The 23808-nt window shown below is 31.0% G+C and overlaps 2 protein-coding genes and 1 long non-coding RNA gene across 3 annotated transcripts in view; 2 read left to right on the top strand and 1 right to left on the bottom strand.

Moving 5' to 3' along the window:
* Positions 1 to 2612, bottom strand: part of PNPase (polyribonucleotide nucleotidyltransferase 1) — a 43190-nt gene extending 40578 nt beyond the window's left edge. The window contains exon 1 of the mRNA XM_072534909.1: positions 2422 to 2612. Coding sequence (XP_072391010.1) covers positions 2422 to 2558 — 137 coding nt within the window. The 5' untranslated portion in view covers positions 2559 to 2612. The remainder of the gene's footprint in view (positions 1 to 2421) is intronic.
* Positions 2613 to 2906: 294 nt separating this feature from the next.
* On the top strand, positions 2907 to 22575 carry eIF3j (eukaryotic translation initiation factor 3 subunit j). The gene is made up of 6 exons (XM_072534908.1): positions 2907 to 3196; positions 3266 to 3354; positions 6643 to 6750; positions 7763 to 8051; positions 18566 to 18702; positions 22298 to 22575. Exons 1-6 carry the CDS (start codon positions 3184 to 3186, stop codon positions 22355 to 22357), a joined length of 696 nt encoding a protein of 231 aa, XP_072391009.1. The 5' UTR covers positions 2907 to 3183; the 3' UTR covers positions 22358 to 22575.
* Positions 8959 to 10329, top strand: LOC140442725 (uncharacterized). The gene is made up of 2 exons (XR_011951126.1): positions 8959 to 9052; positions 9527 to 10329. It is a non-coding gene; the product is annotated as an uncharacterized lncRNA (long non-coding RNA).
* Positions 22576 to 23808: the final 1233 nt, after the last annotated feature.

The following is a 23808-nucleotide window of genomic DNA, read 5'->3' as shown; positions in this document are numbered from 1 at the left end:
ATGTGACATTTCCACAAAATTATCAAAAACTTTCTACCAGCATATCTTTTTAAAAAAATTATATACAGAACTGACATACATAGTGTTAATACAAGATATAAAAATACAATTACAGCTCCGCCACATCGTACAGAACAATTCAAAAGTTCATTTACATATCAAATATCAAAAGTATACAATGGATTAGCTAAAGAATTAAAATCGATTATATCTTTCAAGAAATCTCTTAAATCTAAATTGCTAAGTGAGTAACACATGTGCAACTATTTGATGACCTGTTATGAAGTATGTATAAACTGTGTGATAGTTTTTGGACAATACAGTAAAACCTCCGTTAACCGAAATATTTGGGGGGGAGGCCGTTTCGGATAACAAGAATTTCGGTTAAAAGTAAAATTGTTTTTTATAGTATTCTTGGTCAAAGTATTAGTATTAAAAAATACTATAAGGTGATTTCGTAATGTTTTCTAATAAGTAAATACAGAATAAAGTAATAAAATTAAGGAAAATGAACAAGTTTAACATGGTTTTTTAAAGAAATCTTCTATTTTCTTTTGCGTTTTTGTTTGACAACGATGTTTTACAGCTATATCTCTTCATCGTTCAATTGCAGAACGTCATGAGTTTGCCTCATTCGATTGTTCGACGAAACGTAAAGCAATTTGAAAAGGACAAAACTTAATGCAGACCACAAAAATTAAGAACCTAGCCGTGTCCCTAACTAACTAGGCCTACTGTATAAAGTTCTTACCTCTACTTTTCTCTTCTTGGTTAACTTTATGCAGACCACAAAAATTAAAAACCTAGCCGTGTCCCTAACTAACTAGGCCTACTGTATAAAGTTCTTACCTCTACTTTTCTCTTCTTGGTTAATTTCTTCACATCCCGGCAAAATTTTTTATTAAAGTTTTAATTTTTTCTGTTGTTTCTTTACGATTTTCTTCTTCAGGATCATCAATCAAAATTCCATCAAAAAGGTTGTTCCAGCATTTGAAGATTTGATCTTGGCCCACGACTCAGCACACCAATAAACAACATGTTTCATTGTTAAAGATTGAGAATCAACACTTTTGGATTCATTTGTCTTCTGTAATAACATATGTCTTAAGAATGTTCCTCTATAATATTTGTTAAATGTCTCTATTACTCCCTGGTCTAACGGCTGAATTAAGCTCGTGACATTCGGTGGCAAAAATCTGACCATTTTGTACATTTTGAGGGTGAGTTGGCGCATTGTCAACAAGCAACAATGCTTTGATGGGAATGTTTTCTGATTTTAAAAAAAAATTTTACACTTAGGACGAATTCATGTTCGAACAGTGGAAAAAGTGGTCGACATCCATGAGCTTTTTTGGCCTCGATAAAAATCTGGAAGTGCTTTTTCGGAAATGTCTTTTAGAGCTCTTGGTTTTTTTGATTTCCCAACACACATAGGCATTACTCGGTGAGTGAAATTAATGAAACTGTTTACGTTTTGCGATAAAAATTTACTTTTTATTGACGAAATTATTGAAACTCAGCCGTTTCGGTTAAACGAGGTTTCGGTTAAAAAGGTTTCGGTTAAGGGAGGTTTTACTGTATTTAAATGTTAAATGTTTCTATTGGTTATGGTTTTTAATTGATTGTTACATAACATGCAAAAAAATATATTATATTTTTTTTCTCTCTTGCTTAAGATGAAAAGCAGAGGTACTGATTTCTTGAAATCAGCACCAACTGATCTTCAGCATTTTTTCTTCCTTATTGTATTTTATGCATATATAAATTATATATTTTGTGTATTGTATGAATTTGAAGGAAAAATAAAGACCTTTATTATTATTATTATTATTATTCTAGTTAAATTGCAGATCAATCTGGGTTTTATACAACTACTTTAGACTTTTCGTTTTTAATGTTTACATGTTTTTAAATTGTATTTTCTCACCATTACTATGGTGCATTTTTTTTTAAATTTAGCCAAAACCTAAAAATTTATTAAATGCACATAGAATGACATGTTATTACTTGATGGTAGTTTTATTATAATTATTGCTTACTTGTGGTCTGCAGATGCATATGTTTACATAATAGTATTATTATCTTTTATTACCTTCTTAAATAAATAATACTAGGCACCCTATTTTCTTGATTTCAGAGGGTGCTCTTTTGCCCTTTTAATTTTAATATATTACATAATATATAATATTAATAATACTAAGAACCACATTAAGTACAAACTAAGCATATTTGATGACTTTGTTTAAAAACTTGTTTTCTTATCCAGTTTTGTCCACTCTAGCACAAGAAAGCAGTGCTATTAAGTGAATATCCGCTTTCACCGTGCTTGTAAACATACACACATCTAAGAATCTATTAGTTAAAATCATTTTTATTTTACTTTTGTAGATTTGCCCTTACTCTTTAAATTTTTTTACCTACCCATTTGAAAACGGTATATTAACTTCTGAGACACTTAAACTATCACTATAATATCTCTTTGTCCTTAAAAAGTAACGTTTTATTTCACAAATTTGCCTAACATTAGCTTTTAAGTAGTGAGAGCCCCTGAGAAACATTTTATTTTGAAATTCCTACCATTCTTAATCATCTAACCTCAATAACTTCAACTTCTTTTTTTAATGACTGTCTGTCTTATCTCGTTAGCTGTGTGTATACAGCTAGTAGAAAAATTTATTTATAACTTGTTTAATTATAGCTTCTCAAAGCTCAACAATACAGTATTAGAATATAGAAAAATATATATTTTCACATATTTGTAAAATCTAATCTCCGCCGTCATTTAAAAAAAAATTTAGGCAAAAGACAAATCAAATTTTCTGTGACTTGAATTTGTATCATTTTCATCGCTTGTTTATTGCAAGAAGCAGTGGCGGCAACATGCAAAAATTAAAACCGATTTTAAATGTCAAACGTTAAATAAATGTCAAAGTGAACCTGAAATGGATGTTCGAAGGTCGACCTCAAATTTGTATAGTGATCATTCGAAGAATTTTTGTGTTTTTATAATTTCTTATCAAAAATTTAAAAAACCCAGACATCGCGTTTGATAGCAGTTAGTTTTTTCTTATTTTACTAACCAATTTTAGCGATTTTGGTTGGTGAATCATCGATAGTTATAATCGTCCATCAGCCACACGTGAAGTGGTCATTTTGAGGTTCGGTGCTAGTACAATCTGCAATATGGAATCGTGGGGTGAGTAAAGTTGCCTTTTTATAAAAGAATTTTGATTGTAAATTCGCCTGGGTTGTTTTATTGTTGCAGATGACGACAATTTTGAGCCCATTGCTCCTACAGTTGTTCCAGTAGTTTCTAACAAGTGGGAAGGAGAAGATGAGGAGGAAGACGTTAAGGTACCTATACCTCCTATAATTAACATGTATCTAGTAAATATATTATATATTAAATTAGTTCATTTATATTCTAAAAATATAAATTTGGTGCTATTTGCCAATTTTGTCTATTTATTTTTAAAATTAGAAAGGCATAAATAAGAAAGCAAATATAATTATTGTTTACATGTATTTATAACAAAAACCTATTTGTATTTGTATGAAATGTTTTGCATTCTTTTATACATGTTTTATATATTAAACAGCAAGTATATTTGTATTTTATATGTAACATACATTTAAATACAATCAATTTTTTTACCTCCCAGTGAAGGTACTGTTGAAAGTAGGTGATTTTTTTTTATCAAATTACTTCCTTCATGACTTAATAATTTTGCTAGTTTTGGTGAAACCTTTGGTCTCCTTTTCTAGCATGTATGTAGTCTTAAACATTTCCATGAAAATAATATGACAACTTAAATAAAGCACTTTTTGAAGTAGATGTACTTACTTCAATCAGATAATATACCTTGCATTTATTTAGTTCTTATTTTTATCTAATCTAAAATTGTTGACACTTTTGGATGGTTTTGGTGTTGCTCTAAATTATTTACTTTATGTTGGTATCAAAATATAAACATATTTGAAAAGAAAAGATTTAAAATTAATACTAGTAATTTTCTGAGATGAATACCCTATAAATGAGACCAACAGGTGGGGAAGAAGGTTCAATTCTGAAATAAGTATAATAATAATCAAGAAGAATATGTCTACAATACAGTGTCAAACTATTAGTTGAAATCAGGAAAGATGTTTCCCAAGACTGAGGGTTTCCTACTTGCCATTCAGGATCAGGTTGTTCCAACTAAAAATTACCTGAAATATATTGTTAAGGATCCACAAGTCCAAAATGACAAATGTTGTTATGTAAGCCAAGCCCAAGGAACCACCCAACATCTTACCTGGGGCTTCCAGGTGTTTGTCAGTACTGATTATAAAGAATGCCTTGACTCAGTAGGAAAGATTATCCACCAAGAACTAGCTGACAAACTAGGGTTTCTCCAAACCAACCATCTTCCTTATTATCAATACATCCCTGACAGTATGCTTGAAAATGACAACTACAAGCTATACTGGGACCACACTGTGCTCACAGACCAACCAGTGGTTCATAATAGACTGGATCTCGTACTAGTTAATAAACTTACTAGGCAAACAACACATTCATGTCACCATACCTAACACCAATAATTTACATGTTAAATACAATGAAAAGATTGCCAAGTACAGAGATCTAGAAATACAAATCAGGGGACAATGGAGAATGGAAAGTACCTATTATTCTATCTACTACTGGTGTTTTTCCCAAAAACCTCTTACATAAAACAGCTAGGTCTAAATGAACATCTCTATAAGGCAATGAAGAAAGCTATTCTGCTTGTAACATCCAGATGTGTATGAAAATTTTTGGGAGATACTCCAGCATAATAAGTCACCTAGGGCTTGATAACACAGAAAAAGTCCCACCAGAGCTTAATTCCTTTGTTACCCTAGGTATCTGAGATGAGTGAGTGTGAGCCATATGTCTAAATCTTGAATAATAAAATTAGTATTTTATATACAGTATACTCCCTCTATAACGAACACAGTTATTACGAGATTTCGCTTATAACGAGGTACATTAGATGTCCCGTGAAATTTCAATTGAACTATAACCCTCTATAGCGAGGCAAATTTGGTTATAACGAGACTAAATAAGATTGAAAAACGTGTTTTTTTTACTTTTTTGGCCTGGCCGTGGCTATAAATAAATATCCTTTTTAACTGCTGTCCGCAATAAACTTCTTACAATTTATGATTCAGAAGTGTCATTGTAGGGGGTTGACCATTCACACCTAATAATATAGGTCCTAATAGACAAGATGTGCAAAGTGTTTTAAAGGTTGTCAGAAACTTTATCCAAAGAAAAAACGCAAATGAAGAAGCATAAAACTGTTTCACATCTTTAGAAAATAAGATATATAGAATACTGGACAATTTAAAGCAGTCAAAAATGACAGACTTCTTCCAATTGCAGATGCAGTAGTTTATGGTATTCTTGAAAATACGCTTTATACAGATTTTTTGTTTTAATGTATTTCATTGACAATAAAAGTAAACAACTTTTTTTCAAAAATGCCATTCAAACAATATTTATTAGCATCTTATATTGCTCCGAATGGCTTCACTATAGAAAGTAATGTTTTAGAAAACTACATATTCATATGTATGCACAGTATTATTGTTGTTGGAGTTAACGAGATCCACTTCTAACGAGGTAATTAGTCTGCCATTTCAGTTCTCATTATAGAGGGAGTCTACTGTATATATATATATATATATATATATATATATATATATATATATATATATATATATATATATATATATATATATATATATATATATATATATATATATATATATATATATATATATATAAAGAACCACCTTTATCTCAGTATGTCCACCTACAGTGACTTCAATGGACAGGCTATGTATTTAGGATGGAAGCAAACAGGTTTCCCAAAAAACTGTTGAATGCAAGAATACAGGGGAAGAGACCTATTGGAAGACCAAGAAAGCGATGGGAGGATGATGAGGATGCTATCAATCATGGAGGAGAATGGCTACTGACAGTAACAGATGGAGGGGTTTGATGAGGGAGGCCAGGGCTCTAATTGGGCTGTGGATGGATACTTGTGATTATAAATTCCACTGATAGTAATGGATACAAAAAATAAGTTGAAAACACTATAGACTATGAAAAAAATAGATTGGAGATATTTTTAAATTTATTTTTTTGTTGTAGATACTGTATTTCATAGTTCTCTTCATATTTGTAAATAAATTAAATAAAAATATAGTTGATATGTAATAAAAGTTTGTTAGATTAGTCCAAATAGCATTGATAGAATCAATTATAACAGTAGTTCTAAGTTATATTATAAGATTTATAGATACCAAATATCATAGTACTGTGCCATTTTCTTTCCAAAACACTGTAACACAGCTCAGCAATGTGTGAAATTCCATAAACAAGGGATCTACCTGTTTTATGGAATTTCACACCATGAACAATAGCACTTTGCTGAACTGGATATTAATAAGTCTCTTAGAAAGATGGTAGTACTATACTTAAAAATCCCATGTATTTGGAAAGAAATATAAAATATTGTAAATTTTTGTGTTCAGATTTCAATTCTAACATACAAATTTGAGTACATATTGGTTAACATTTATGGTGAATTATGTTGCAATCTTTTGCAGGAAAGTTGGGAAGATGAAGATGAAGAAAAAAAAGAAGATGGAAAAGGTGATACAGATCAAAAGAAACCTAAAAAGAAGAGTCTAGCTGAAAAAATAGCTGAAAAAGAGGTAATAATTTAGACATTGTGAGATGTTAACAAATACAGTTAAGATCACAAAAACATCTATCATGTCGCAGGTGTTTCCCTTAGTTTTTTTTTTTGAAACAATTAAAATATATTCTAAAAAGTATAAACACAAATATATGAGAAAGTCTACACACAATTAATAAATTATTTTTTTATCCTCAGTATACCTGATGAGTTGTTTGTTGTTGTTAAAACATTAATTTGTAGAATAATTAGATATACTATACCCCAAAAGCAATTTGCTACCATTACAAAACACCGCCTAAGCTGCGAAAACCTACTACGCTCCTTGATAACTTTGCTCTATTCTTAAAGTTTCATAGTTTTTAATTCTCTCATTTATCATTCATGTAATATGCTTATTCTATTCCCATCATGCAGCATCCTGGATGTTACAGAGATGTTATATCATTATTTGGCATTCTACTGATCCAATAGTTGACCCAGCTATAGATCTCAAGGTTCTCATTTCTAACATTTTTATTCTTTTTGTTTCCCCTGTACCTGCCCTGGTGTATGCCATAGAAACGAGTTGAGTTGTTTTCATATAATTCATATCTGCATACTTTCCCCATCTAATCTCATATTCTCTCTCTCTCTCTCTCTCTCTCTCTCTCTCTCTCTCTCTCTCTCTCTGTCTCACTCTCACTCTCTCTTTATAATCATTGCATTAAACTTGGTTACAGCCGGAAAAATGAAAGATTATTTGCTGTCTTTTTCTATAAATAACAAATGTTTGTTATAGAAAAAGATAGCAAATACAAAATAAGTGATTGATATGATCGTTTATGGGTAATCTTTCATTTTTCCGACTGTAAATGTACACTATACTCGTAATAATATCGTATGCAACAATAAAAGTAAAAGTTACATAAAAGGTCGCGCATATGACGTCAAATTAAAAACAGTTAGGTTAGGTAATAGAATAATATTTGTTCCAATTCTTTATTTTCGGTATGTTAAAATGCACACTATCTATGATTTTGTTGTAGAGATTAAAAAGAGAAGAAATGGAACGAAGACTTAGAGAAGAGGCTGAAGAGGATATACCACCAGAAGAAAAACTTAGACGTCAGCAGGAATCTGACCTAAAATTAGCTCTTGAAACAACTTTTGGTGGTAACAAAACTACTGAAGTTCTTACTGATCTTACATTACCTAATTCAACAGAGGAATTTGATAGCTTTACAGATACCCTTTCCAAAAAACTCATTACTCTATCCAAAAGTACTGAATATCCAAATTTTGTAGAAAATTTGACTAGAAATTTATGTGCCACAAGTAAGTTTTTCTTGAAATATTTTCTTAATGTTAAACCTATTAACACATTCAGCAAAGAATTTAAGATCTTATCAATAAGATTTATATATCAGCTTTGATATCACTGTGTACATATAGTTAAAGTGGTCAGAAATTATTGGCTTCTACCGTGATTGTTCTAGTTTTTTGCTTTTAACATATTTTTTTATTTATTTATGTAACAAATTAATAAAACCTTTTCTTACACTATATGCTACAAATAATTTATGAATTTTGATATATATATATATATATATATATATATATATATATATATATATATATATATATATATATATATATATACCGGTATTTAGGCGCCACGCTCTTCCGGTAGAGATCTATGGAGGAGTATCACTGAACCGCAAGCCCTTATCTCTTGCCGTACTGCTCCACCATAGGCCTATCAGACACCAGTATATTCTAGTCTAAGCCGCAGATTCGTCTTAGAATTTTAAACTGCTGCGTTAGCCTTTTTTATTTTATGAAATTTGATTTGTGGTTTATACAGTGATGAGTGTCTTACCACCCGGCAAAATAGCGGAAAGGATAGAAGATAAATTAAGTTGTGAGATAGTACGAGTAAAACTAGTTCTTAAACGTGGCTTTTTCACTTCAGTCCTAATTATACGGATGACCTCGAAAATATTTTATTTTAATAATTTCTGATGTTAGAATAAATGATTGAATAAATTAAGATATATTATAGGTTTGTTCCAACCATGAATCACAGATAAGTTTCTGACAGTTTGCGAATTGTTCCCACTGCGCATGTCATCAAATATCTGACTTCCTGATTGATTTGTGATAGGTAGTTGGAACAACCGACAATTTGTCAATTTGTCGGTTGTCAAGTTGTCATCATCTCCATCCTCTCATTTTGTGATTGAGAGACTGAGTGTTTACATACATTTTTCCAAACAACTCAGTGTCAGTAATTTTTATAGATTAAATAACCGAAATATTAAAAATGGACGTAGAAGGTAAATATATTTTAATTATACAGCTTTTAAACCGACGAGCAGAAGGTTAGGATAAAAATGTTACACAAAGTGCTAGATGGGTGTGGCACACCCAGATAATCTTGTTGTTTTAATACACTATTATTTACATATTTTCTTATATACTGAACTATATACTGTTTACTTGTATATTGTAACTAATTTAAGGGTGATCTAAATCAAATAATTTATTATAGTTATTTATTTATAAACTTAACAATACGAACTTACATTATTTATTAGTTAAGGCATCTATGTATCACTTTCTGTGAAAAATATGAAAATTAAAACAACATAAAGTACCCGAAGCTTAATAACAATTCACTAATAAAATATTGATGAATATTTCTAGATCTGGGTGTATTACACCCAAAACCTTATGCTCGTCGGTTTAATGAATATGTTTTCATGGTTATCAGTAATTTAATTTATTTAAAAATCACATTTTCATTGTAGGTCTTGAGCCCTATTTAATATTCGATAGAACATTAGAAGCACAACAATCACAGCCATTTTCAGGACACCACCAGTCAGTAAATTGGACTACAAACCAAAGCAAGGTTTTACTGGATATTTATAGTAAATACCGTGGAAAAGTTGGAACATTTCAGATAAAAACATTAAAAAAATTATGGGAAATAATGGCCCAAGAAATAAATTTAGCTGTAGGTACCAATTTTAATGCAGGCCATTGTGAAAACCGATGGAGAGTGCTCGAAAGAGCATATAAGAAATTTGTTGATAATAAAAATAAAACTGGGAGAGGGAAAAAGTTTTTTGAATATGAAACTGAGATGAATGAGATTTTCAAAGGAAAAAATAATATTCAGCCAGTTGTACTCCTTTCTTCCGAAACTGTAGAAGAAGTGCCTGCAGTTACTCTAGAGGGTGAAGATGCTCCCAATCCCAGTACGTCCAAACAAACAGTTAGGTTTCGAAAAAGAAGTATTGTAAACAGGGTTTCAATACTTCAACAGATTCAAAAAGACAGAAAGGAATATTATGACAAAAGGATAAAACTTGAAGAAGAAAAAATCAATATTCAGAGGGAGAGATTAAATGAAATACGAGAACGAAACAAAATATTGAAATGCTCGAATTGTCGAAATAATATGTAATTTTTCATAATTTTTTTTCTTTAGTTGATTTGTATAAGTTAGGTTATTTCTTTAGTTATAAATGTAATTTTTCATTTTTTTCTTTAGTTAATTTGTATGTGTTAGGTTATTTCTTTAGTTAATAAATGTAATTTTTCATAATTTTGTTTTTCTTTAGTTATGTGTAAGTTAGGTACACAAAAAATATTTGTTTTTCGTTTTATTTAAAAATTATATTTGTTTTATTTGCAATGACGTTTTATCCATCAGGATAAATTTTTACCTAGAGAAACAAATTCATAGTATTCTTATGTAGAGTGAAAATAATAAGGTAATAAAAACCAAGGAGCAAACCAACCATGCCGTGGTCAGACCAGAAGAGACAGATTATCAAATGAAGAGATAAGAAGTGGAAAAAAATACCCTGCAGTATATAGAAGACAGAAGACTAAAATGGTATGGCCACACACACAGAACAGAATGCATGGGAAACAAGAAGATCATGGAAAAATAAAGTCGATAAAACCATATCAAAGAAAGGATTGGAAGACAGGGACTAGGAAGGTCGTAAAAAATAATTTAGTGTGGGAGTGGGAACCATGGAACTATTGGTAATAGAAGGACAAAGACCAAGAGGAAGATCTCCAACATGATGAACATATCAAATGAAGACTGGTGGGAAAATCCCTACATGAAGCCGTCCATATGGCATAGGAGCCAATGGAGGCAGCAAGCCAATATTTAGAGTGTCACCATGCCCTAACTAAGGGCTAAAGAATGAGGAGTGTATATATATATATATATATATATATACAATGTGAGTGAGATTAAAATGATATCTGTCAAGGAGAAAATTATTCTACTTTACCGATATCCTCATTTACAGTTAGATTTTAATCTCACTTACATTGTATATATATATATATATATATATATATATATATATATATATATAGATATATATATATAGATATATATATATATATATATATATATATATATATATATATATATATATATATATAGATATATATATATATATATATATATATATATAGATATATATATAGATATATATATATATATATATATATATATATATATATATATATATAGATATATATATATATATATATATATATATATATATAGATATATATATATATATATATATATATATATATATATATATATATATATATATATAGATATATATATAAATATTACATATATATATATATATATATATATATATATATATATATATATAAATATTACATATATATATATATATATATATATATATATATATATATATATATATATATATATAGATTAAAAGGAGTATGACCTAAATTTAAATACACAATGTGAGTGAGATTAAAATCTCACTGTAAATGAGGATATCAGTCCAGGAGAAAATTATTCTACTTGACTGATATCCTCATTTACAGTGAGATTTTAATCTCACTCATATGGTGTATTTAAATTTAGGTCATACTCCTTTCAATATGTATATATATATATATATATATATATATATATATATATATATATATATATATATATATATATATATATATATATATATATATACCGCAGTCATTCTCTCAAATTCAATTCACTAACAAAAATTGATTAAATTGAAAGAATGAAATAAAATATTTACATTTGGAATACAAAATTTGGTTTCTGCATGTTTTTTAATAAGCAAAAATGTTTTATTCTATTTTAAAATAACTTTGAAATAAAATCGAACACCACTGAAAAATATATATTTATTTTTCAAAAGATTTACAGTTGTAATGCATTTGCCACCCTATCCCTAATGGCACGAACTCCTATGTCATCTAGATTATCATCCTCTTCATTAATTTCATATAGATGGTCTGGAAGATTTTGTTCAACTGGTTCTATAGGTTCTATATTTAAAATATCATCATCAATGGCAATATTATGTAGTACACATGCAGCTCTAATTAAATGGCATATTAACCTAATATTTCTTAACTTTATGTGATACATTTGCCTAAATTTTTGTTTGATTATACCAAAGCAATGTTCAACTACATAACGATTTTTTGCAAGTTTTACATTGTAATTTCGTTGATGTCTGGTTAAGTTCCCTCTATCCTTATAAGGGGTTAGCAAATTGGCCTGTAAAGGGTAGCCACTGTCTCCTAAAAGAAAATATCTTCCACATCTTTCCTCTAAATTCATGTACAATGGAGAGTTTCTAAAGACTCTGCTGTCATGGACTGAACCTGGATATCCTATAAATATGTCAGTTATTTTTCTTCTGTGGTCACATACAAGTTGCTTCTATAATAAAAAATAAATTTAAAAACCAATTATTGTGCTTTTATAAAATGTCATATTATTAGGGAGTACTAAAAAATGTATAAATTAAATATTTCCTGCTGTCAAACTACCCTACATTAACCTACCTGAATTGAGTAGTACCCTTTTCTATTTATATATGAATCTGGGTCATTTTCCGGTTTATCAATTTTTATGTGGCTACCGTCGACTGCTCCTATTACATTTGGAAATCCATTAGCTCTAAAGTGTTGTTCACTTATGGCTTTCTCATTTTCATTAGGCCATTTTATTACATCTGGACTCCAATTACTTAAAAAGTATGTTAGTCGATGAATAATTCTATGAACAGAGCTTATTGTTATGTCGAAACGATCTCCAACATCTCTAAAACTTGCAGTCTCATGTCCAATGTACCACAGATAAATAAGTACCTAAAATCAAATATTTCTTAAAATAAAAGAAAAAGCATATTTCTGTTTTGATTTTAGAAATCATGTGTGTAGCTGAAATATTTATTGTTTACTTACTTGATGTAAAGCAGATATGTTGGCATACTGTCCCTCCTGTGAATTATAATATTGACTAGCCTCAAATCTTTCAACCAAGCCATTTACAGTGTCCCTTGACAATCTAAAATGTTCAAAAAACTCTTCTTCAGAGTATTGTGTCACGGTTTGTTCTGAAAGTAATAAATCAGTTATCATTTATTTAATTTTGTGTTACTTATTAAAAATTATATTTAATTTACCTAAATAGTTTTGGTTCTTAACCCTTGGTTCGTCTATTAATAATTCTAGGTCATCCTCCTCACTGCTTTCCATAGAAGACATATCACTGATATCACTGTACTCTGGGTCAGACATATTATACAAAAAAAAAATCAAAGCTATGTTCACTGCAAAACTAAAATATTTAAACACTGGTAAAGTGGTAAACAAACGATTGTTAACTTTAAACGTAAAAAGTAGGGTTATAAGGCACAAGGCAGAGTTTGTAAACAAGTAAACCGTTGACAACCCCTCTACTATTCAACGGTACTACGCATGCCCCAAATTCCCTGTTAGAAGAGAATCCACAAACTATTTTGACTGTCAGCAAACACGTTTTTGGTTTGGTTGGAACAGCAAACTATTTGCTTGCGGACTGTTTGTGATCTCGGTTGGAACACTTTTATGTTATTGCGCAGAATCCTGACGTCTGCAACTTGTTTCTGACTCTGGTTGGAACAAACCTTATAGTAAAAAACATTAATTAGTAGCGATTTTAAATTATAAATCTTTAAGTTAGTTAATAATAAAAATAACTCTACTGAAATATTTGACTAAACTAAAGGTAGGTATGTTCTGTTCGAAAACAATTATTGTATGTGGAATTGGTGTAATAGTTAGAGACGTGGTCTATTGACAAGAAGGTTGGGGTTCAATTCACACCAAGGATAAAATTTTTGTTTTATTCAATCAAAAAATAATAAAAAATATGATACATATTAGGTAACAAGTTTTCGAAAAACCCATTATTTACAATTTATTCTTATTCCAATGTTATAAAATAGAAATACAAAATAATTCAAATTCAATTACAAGTTTTACAGTCTTCAGTTGTGAGTGCAAAATTATCCGGTGAAGACTGTTTAATGTCAAATCCATCACTAAATTCTCAGTGTTAATATCAATTCCTCTGTACAGGTAATGATTTTCAAAACAATTGACAACATTGGAATGGATGCGCGCGAACAGCTGCCTGCTTTACAGCTAACCAAATCATCAAGCCTTCAGCCATCAAACAATAACATATCGAGAAGTGTTTTGCACGGTAAACAGAAACTTTTTATTGAAAAAACAATTCGTAAAAATGGTTTTAACGGTCAAGGAAAAAGTGCAAATTGTTGTCTGGCATGTGAATGGATTATCAGACAACATGATTAGACAACAATTTGTAAATATGTTTCCAAATAGGCCGGCTCCAGCACGATCAACAATTCAGTCTATTATACGTAATTTTTTTTACTTATGGATCAGTGTTCGCTCCAAGAGGAGTTCTTAGACGAAAGGAGGTAAATCCAGCTTTGGAACTAAGGAACACTTTGATTTGTGCAAGTATTGAGCAAAATCCTACCCAATCAACATCTCGTCTCGAAGAACAATATGGAATTTCAAGATTTAGAGTAGGTAAAATTTTGAAAAGACATGGATACCGTCTCTATAAACTTCATAAATCTAACGAACAATTCCCTGGGGATTAATATAGACGTTTAGAATTTTGTCAAACTGCAATGGAAATGTCACATCAAGATGAACATTTTTTAGAGAACGTTTTGTTCACCGATGAATGTACGTTTTCATTGCATTGCCGTCACAATTCAATGAATGCTCGGTATTGGTCTCGAGGAAATCCTCGTCAGATTTATGTCGCTCGTACCCAGCGTCCTCGAAAAGTAAATGTTTGGGGAGGAATAATAGGGAATCATGTCATTGGTCCATTTTTTATATACGGTATGTTGACTGGGCGGAAATACTTGAAACTTCTGCAAAATCAAATTGTCCCAGCCCTTCGTAATTTACCAATACCTTTTGATTCCATATTGTTTCAACACGATGGTTGTCCTGCACATAATTCTCGCATCGTCAGTGAATATCTCAGTGCGACTTTTCCTAATCTATTGATTAGTGGTCACGTAGATATTTTTTGGCCTGCAAGATCACCTGATCTTGCACCTTGTGATTTTTTTATGTGGGGATATATCAAGTCCAAACTATATGGAATTGAAGACGATAGGCCTAATTCTCTCCAAGAATTAAGAGAAAAGATCTTTGATTCAATGAGAGGTATTAGTCCAGAAACATTAACTAATGTTAGACGAAACTTTTATAATAGATTGGGTTATTGTTCTGCTGCTAATGGAGGCTTATTCGAACATTGTTGTAAATACATTTCATTAGAATAAAATACGTTTATTTAGAATATTTTTACAGAATTTCTACATATTTAAACATTTTTTGTAAGTAAATTTATTTAGAATGTTCTTTTATGTTTGAAGAATTTTTACTTTATTTTCGAAAGTACGACATTGTTTTTTCAATAAGATTTTCATGTTTTATTATAAACACTTCTAATAAAGAGTGAAATAAATGTTTAGTGATTTAAAGCAAAACGATATAATATCTGCATAATTTCAAATTTTAATTTTTAAAAAAGTAAAACCTCCAAGTTGGATTCGAACCCTGAGCGCCTGGATGAGAACATCGTGCCTTGAACTCTGATCAATCAGACTTTTATAATTATTTAGTGACAGTTTGGGTTATTGTTCTGCTGCTGTTCATCAAATCATAGTAGAAATTATTCTTGGTTAATAATTTAAAACTTTAGATTAAATAATCACTATTAATTAAATTATTTTATTCACATTTTTGCTTTATTGTGGTCAATCAGTTTTTACTTTATGCGAAATTAAAAAATGGAAATACGTCACACATACGAAGTTATACATAATAATTATGACCGAGGTGATTTAGTTCGAAGCTAACGTCTAAAGGTGTGAGACTAGCGATAGTGGTAATGTAATGTAAATCATAGGTTTCTATCGATTATTTCTCACCTCTACGAGTTTCATCTCTTTTTATTTTACAATGTAACTGTGTTTTCTATCTCATACGTTAAAAAGCCGGGTGGTAAGACACTCATCACTGTATACAGTTGTATCCTCACATCCGCAATTAATGCGATGCGCACAAGCGCACATTATCGAGGTTGAAATCGAGAATAATAAAATGTAAACAAATTGTTTAACACAAGCACTACTAAGGTTATCTATTTATTTTTGCATATAGCCATAAAGACAAAACATATATAGACTTAAAGTACTTTATTGCTTTTTCAAAATATGTCCCACCAAAATCGATACACTTTTACATACGTTTAAATTAATTGGTAAATCAGTTATTCCAGTCTTCAATTGACACCTGCAAAATCGCTGTTTTAAAGGCATCGCTGGCTTCTTATGGCGACCGGAATCATTGTCCACGCATTTAATTATTGGTATTTGGGAACGTGAAGAAGTCGTTGGGACCTAGTTCGTCGATGTTCTGAAGCTTCAAAAACTGTATTGTCTTTTGGGCAGTGTGAGTATTGTCCTGATGGACTTGCATTGTCCATCGTCCATTGTGCACAGCTACATAGTATCAGAGTTAGTCAATCCTTCCATACTTTAAATCCATAAGCTTATTATTAATTTTTTGTCTTAATGTTGGTCTTATTGGGCATTATCTGTCAAAATAGGCCTATCTTGTCACAATTGATGTTGACGTTGCCTTGCCAAGTTCATATTCCCCATCCCTATTGACTCCCAACTCAGAAAATACCGCTGCACCTTGCTCATCGGCAAACGCAACTTCTCCATATGTTTAAAGAACATATATTTCATCTAATTTACTTACCGTTGCACGTCATCCGCGTCATAGCCCGTGAGGTCACATGATACCAACACGAAATATTTAGGCGGTAGGTGTGTTCTTTTTTAGAATCACTTTGCCGAGTACACTGGCATTACAGCCACTAGACATAGTTTATTATATACGCATAGAAATAATATTTAAAGATTTCTATTAATGTTAACTTAAAGAAATACACAATAATATGTTTCATTTGATTTGTATAAATGCATTATAAAGCGTTTTTATGAAGAACATTTCTTCGAAACACACTAACTAATCGAACGAACGTGATATTTTGGCATAAATTGGTAACACTTATTTGACAGTTGCGGTGTTGACTAATGTTAATAAGTAATGAAAAAAGTGTTGTTTTTGTTTAAGTATTCCAATTTACATCTTTATACGACGCATACAAGCGGCTCAAATTGTTTTTAACAAGATTATTAAAGTTTCTATTTATTTACATTAAATATTAATTTGTTTTGTTGTATAATCCACTTTTGCAATAATTATGTCACCTATTTCATTTAAAATGGATTCATGATTTTTCTATACTTTGGCAACTATGTCAACTTCGATCTCTGTCAGTGGTAATGACGTGCAACGGTAAGTACATTAGATGGACTGTATCTACGAATTCGCTAGAGTTCAGAATCGTCGATGGGCTAGGCATGTAGTGAGGATGGATGATGATAGACTGTCGAGAAGAGCTCTAGATAGTAAAGTGCAGGGTAGAAAACCAAAAGGAAGGCCATGTAAAAGATGGGAGAGCGATGTCGCAGCGGCTGCACACAATTTGCTGAATGTTAGAATTTAGAGGCGAGCGGCGCAGGACCGCGTAAATTAGAGGCAGAAATTACAGATATCTTCTTCCTATTCCTATTTTCTATCCAGATATTTAGGGCATTTTCCACGTTCAATGTTTTCTCATACACAAAAGAATGTCAAATTTTATCTTTGTTTTTAAAAATTTGTCGAATAGATTATTCATGATTGTCATACATGCTAACAATTTCTTTTCAACTCATATATCCAAAATCTTCATTTAATGAAAGAACATCATTCGGCTTCTCTTAGTTTAGTACTGTTGTGAGCTTCACTTGCTACACTTCGTGGCCATTATGATTATGATTATATTATGAGATAAAAACACAAAGACCATAGGATAAATTAAGCGAATATGTGTAAATGCTACAAGTAGACTGAAGAGATTTATGGGAAAGTAGCAAGGCTTTTAAATCTGACGAAACAATAATTAACAACGGACCCTGTGCATGACAGATATTTTGGATTATCTGCATAATTAAATGCTATCGAGTTGCTTCCATAAAGTCCTCGTAGATCCACTGTCTCAGGGCTAGCAACTTCACGTGGAGTCATATGTCGCCATGTTACCTAATCCAACGATAACTTTAACATCTTAATATTTTATAAGAAATACTGTAAACCAAATGTAACTAATTATTTTTTAACGGGTTTTTACCCATATATTTAGCGGCTACATTCCTGTACTCCTAGACACTGATGATGGAATATGGATTCCGAAAATGTTTTGTCTAACATAGCCCGTTTGGGTTTTTAAATATATACCTTTTACAAAGGATTTTAATAAATTTTTTAATTTAATTTTTATTTTTTTGTTTTAGTGTCATCTTTGGATATTAAAAAAGTTAAAAACTCATTAGATAATTTATTTTTGGAAAAACAAAAAATAGAAAAAGGTGACAAGGCGAAAAAGAATAAAGGAAAAGGCAAAGCGAAACTTCACATTGAAGGTGATAATGTAAGTATAATTAATATGTGGTTCCTTGGAATTAGAAATGTAAGAATCGGCAGATCTGATATGCATAAGCCTTCCCCCAATTCCTAATAGACCTCTTATATTGTATTTAATACAGGGCTCTTGTATTAAAGCCACATTGAAGCTTCCCATAAATTCTGGAGCATTGAGGCCTCTGAAGTTTTTTTTGAAGGCTTTGAAAGATATCTTTCGAAGTCTATAGTACACATTGAAGCTTCCCATAAATTCTGGAGCATTGAGGCCTCTGAAGTTTTTTTTGAAGGCTTTGAAAGATATCTTTCGAAGTCTATAGTACACCTTGAAATGAGCAGCCCCCGTGCCTTGTAGACCTCGTCGATCGTGTGGAATAGGATTTGCGCGTCCTCTCCGATCTTTCTGTTTTTCAGAACCCGTCTTCTGCCTTAAGATCTTGATTTTGTTTTCTTAGATGGGTCCTGATAATTGTCTTATCAGCCTCTTTCTCGGGAACGCGGGTGAGGACCATGGTGGTCTTGAGCATATTATTAGGATCAACTATATTTAAGTTTGCTCCCTCCTACAGGCCCTCCATAGGATAGTTATCATCACCTCAGTAGTCCATTTTATTGTATATGCATTAGCACAGTTTACCCATAGGGTCCTTGTACTAAATGATTATTATGGAACTACAGAAGTTGGTTCTGATTTCCTATAAAGTATATTCGTTTACCAAATTCCCATCAGTAAACATGAGCACGTGTTGATATTCGCCGTCTTATTCGTCAAGAGGCAATAAAATATAATTTATTACCGTAAGCGAGACAGATTCTCATGTTACAGATCCCAACTTGTGATTATTTTAAATTCTAATTGTATCGTGTTGATTTTTAAGTTATTATATTGTGTTATATTTATGTTATAGTTATTGTTAAGTTATTTACTGGTCGTGTTATTTTTTAGAGTTTAGTTTAATTGTGATATAATGATTAAATTTCAAGAAATTCTTACACTAACAGTTTCAAAAGTAAATATTTTTAAAAATCATATGATACATAGGTCCTAGATCAGTACGACCCTGTTTGGCTTACAAGTGGTTCTGTTGACGACTGGGAATTTGTAGAATGAATAGGGTTTAGGAGCCTCATAAACTGCTTGTTCCAGTTTGTTGATGGTCAGGTTTGCATGAGCCTGATCTAGTTGAGTATCAGGATGGTGTATATGAATGGTGTAGATACAGAATCCGCGACTGGAGTTGCCTTTCTTATCGTTCCTGTTGTGTTTGTAATTTTAAGCTCAGAAAAGTTCCTCATTTCCCTCTTCTGAGCTCTGATCTCTTTTGTTTTTCATCTCGTCGTCCATATTTGTCCAATGTGTTGAAAATACGTTCAGGCACAGCAGTGAGCTCTTACCATGCTAAGGCTATAATAATCCCCAAAGTTCGACAGCTCTCTGGAGCATCACTTAAGGCAACACTTTCTTCCCTGTATCATGCATCCCTTGTAGTTGTAATACAGCTGTCTGTGATTTGCCCATTTACCATGGCGGGTATGTGTGAGGTTTTTTAAATTTATTAATTTATATATTTAAATTAAAATATTCAATAATGTTCTGTTTATCAGAACATTTAGTTGATAGCGCGCGAACCCGATTGTTCTTTTGGTATTGTAAACATTCTGTGCAAATTTCGAATGTGTTTAATTTCATGTAAATTTATAGAATGTATAGTATATCCAGACATGAGCAAAGTACGGCCTACGGGTCAAGTGCGGCCCTTTGGGCTATTCAATCAGGCCCGCAACATGGTGTTGAGTATCCCAAAAATTACGCAACATGTTACTGTATTTTAAATGTTTACTTAAATAGTTTAAAAAACGTAAAGTTGATTCAGAATACCATGCTTTTAAAAATGAGTGGACTTGTAAATACTTTAGGATAAACTTGTATGCCTAATTTGCAATGAAGCTGTAGCTATATTTAAGGAATTCAACCTCTCCCAACACTTATGACAAAACATAGCAATGCCATCTATGAAGTTATGACTCTACTTAAAAAAGTGTCTGATCAGCAAAAAATTTTAAAACACAGAATTCTTCTCAAAAGCAAGCTACATAATGTGCCAGTTAAGTTGTAGCACATTGCAAAAAATAACCAAGCTTTTTCTGATGGTGAATTTGTAAAAACTTGTATGCTCCAAGTATGTGAAGTATTGTGTCCTGAGGTTCTAACAAAAAGAAAGACTTTGAGACAGAAAGTTTATCCCGAAAACCAATTACTTCTAGGATTAAGAAGAATTAGCTTGTATGCATCTAATAAGGAAATGACAAAAGGATCAGATATTTTTCAAGAATTTAAAGAAACTATCACATCTTTGAAAGTACCTGTGAGCAATATTTGTAACTATTGGTGGAACACCAAATATGACAGGTGCAAAATCTGGGTTCCTAGGTATGTTTAAGGAATCTATTCCTGGGATAAAAGTAGTATTTCTTTAGACATGTAATATGTACTTGATGTTGTTATTAAGCTTGTTAATAGCATTCATTCACGAGCTCTCAATCATAGACAATTTTAAGAGTTTCTTGATTCATTGCAGTCTAAATATTCTGATGTACTTTACTATACTAAAGTAAGATATCTATGTGCAGGTCGGATTTTTGATCGCGTTTGTGATCTTAAAGATAAAATAATCTCCTTCATCGAAGGAAAAGGAATGGATGAGTGTGAAGATTTGAAAGATATTTTATAGCTTTCGGACTTGGCATTTTTTACAGATCATCAAATCAATAAATTAAACCTTAAACTCTAGGGAAGAAATAAATTAATCCATGGTATTTGGGGTCATATCAGGACTTTCAAAATGCAATGTATTTTCTAAATAATTAGGCCTTACTAAGAAAGATCTTACTCATTTTTCAAAGCTAAAAACTATTACACTTATGGAACACAATCTTAAGAGCTATGAGAAAAGCGTGAAATGTCTTCATGGCGAGTTTGAATGAAGATTCCAAGACTTCAAAGTTATTCAGCAGGACCTGGATATTTTCAGCATGCCGTTTAATGTGGGCTGTGAATCAATAAAACCAGAATTGCAGCTCGAACTTATTGAGTTGCAATGCAACACTGAACTGAAGCAACTATTTCTCAATGTTTCTAAAACTGTGTTCTACGGGGCCCTGTCAAAATCAAGTTTCCCAAACATGAAATCTCATGCTCAGAAGATAATTGCGATGTTTGCATCTTCCTACATCTGTGAACAGGTATTTTCTACTATGAAACTTCGCAAAAACGGCATTAGAAAACGATTTACTGACCAGCACTTAGCTTCACTCCTGCGAACCAACACATCTCAGTTTCTGCCAGATTATGAACAACTTTTAGAAGCGCAGTATGAGTTTCATATGTCACATACACCTTCATACTTTGCTAAAGAAGAATCTATTTATGTAACTTTTTTAATAATGTTTTTTACCATTTATATACACATAATATACACATAGAATGCTTTTATTTTATGGCCCTCCACTTAAATAGTTTGCCCATGTCTGGTATATACAAATAGACAAATTTAACCATTTTAAATTACAATTCTCAACTAATCTCCTTCTGTTTTTTTTTTCAGCAATTTTCACAATTATCAGCTTACGTTAACGACTATGATGAATACGACGATTTTATGTAGCAACAAAAACTTCGGATATTTAACTATTGTATTTTAATATTTTTTATCTAAGTTATTCAAATTGTTACATAAACTTCTAATTGAGAAATGGTATTTTATCAATTTATGCAATATATTCCCCAAATGGAATGATCACATGTTAAATTAGTATGTATATGATACTAACTGGTTTCAGAATGGCACAGATACTTGCAACAATTAAAAGTTAATTCTTAAAACTTTTGGTATTTTTAGTCTCTAGTTACACATTAAACTATTAATCTATTTTTAGATTTCATAGTAATTGTTATTTATGCTTGGATTCTGAATTAAGCATACTTTGTTACTGTAACCCAGTTAATATAAGATTTTTTGTTTACAAAAAAAAACAAAATTAGTAGTGGTATTATCTTCATATGAAATAATAAAATTTAGATGTCAAAGATTATAAAATATAGCTGGTATGAGTATATTTTCAGGAAAAAACTATAAGATGATTACTGATCGTGAAATTTGTTAGGATTTATAATTCAGAAATAATCAATCTTTTGTATATTTCCAATTTACTATGACTTTTAAAACTTAGGACTTAATAGGGTTTGTTCACACTGCAGTTAAAATGAGTGGTATTCAAATAAACTAAAGTTTAACAATTCTTTGAGTAGATGGCAGCACATACATCATATTCTAATATTTTAATACTAAACACCAAAATTGTTGCCGGCGATGTCAAGTACTGGAACTTACGATCGGTAAAGTTCATTTTCAATCGGCTCGGCGGTATTCTTCAATGTAAGTTGATACTAGTGTTGAAGTTTCACAAATTCTAATTTTGGGATTGGATGATTGCATCATTCGATATAATTTTGTATCGTGTTTTTGTTTATTTACCTTTGAGGTTAAGTTACTTGATTTTAAGTGTTTTTTTAGTTTTATAAACATTTTAAATAGTGTACACTCCATTCCACGAATATACGACTGTTTTAAATTCGGTTTAAGGTATCAACTTAAATGGTCCAATGTGCTGAATTGTACAATAGTAAATTCTCCCCATTTTTAAAATACTGTGATGACAGATATAAACCTTAGATTTAAATATGAAGTCATGATATAAATATAGAGTTGATAGTTTATAGAACAGTTGTAATTCAGATTTTGAATTATATAATTACTATCCTTGAGTTTAGTATTGTAAACAAGTTAGTTTTTGAATTAAATGATTTAAACGAAGTGTAACAATACTTAAGTGATTAAATAGTGTACTTTATTTAGTCGAATATTCAACAACTATTAAAAAAAAAACAAAAAAACTTACTTCTTCTCTTATTCTCCCAATCTCCTAAAACTATCATCAATCATCAGATTCACAGCCATAATCACTGTCGTCGCTATCCTCATTCGGATGGTAAATTATAACAGGATTAACTGCTTCGATGCGACCTTCACGGATCCACCGTTCTTCAATTAAGTCT

Source organism: Diabrotica undecimpunctata, chromosome 6 (assembly GCF_040954645.1).
Source record: "Diabrotica undecimpunctata isolate CICGRU chromosome 6, icDiaUnde3, whole genome shotgun sequence".
In the NCBI taxonomy this organism is placed as follows: Eukaryota; Metazoa; Arthropoda; class Insecta; order Coleoptera; family Chrysomelidae; genus Diabrotica; species Diabrotica undecimpunctata.
The sequence above is the reverse complement of the archived record's forward strand: the minus strand, read 5'-3'. Positions and strand labels throughout refer to the sequence as shown.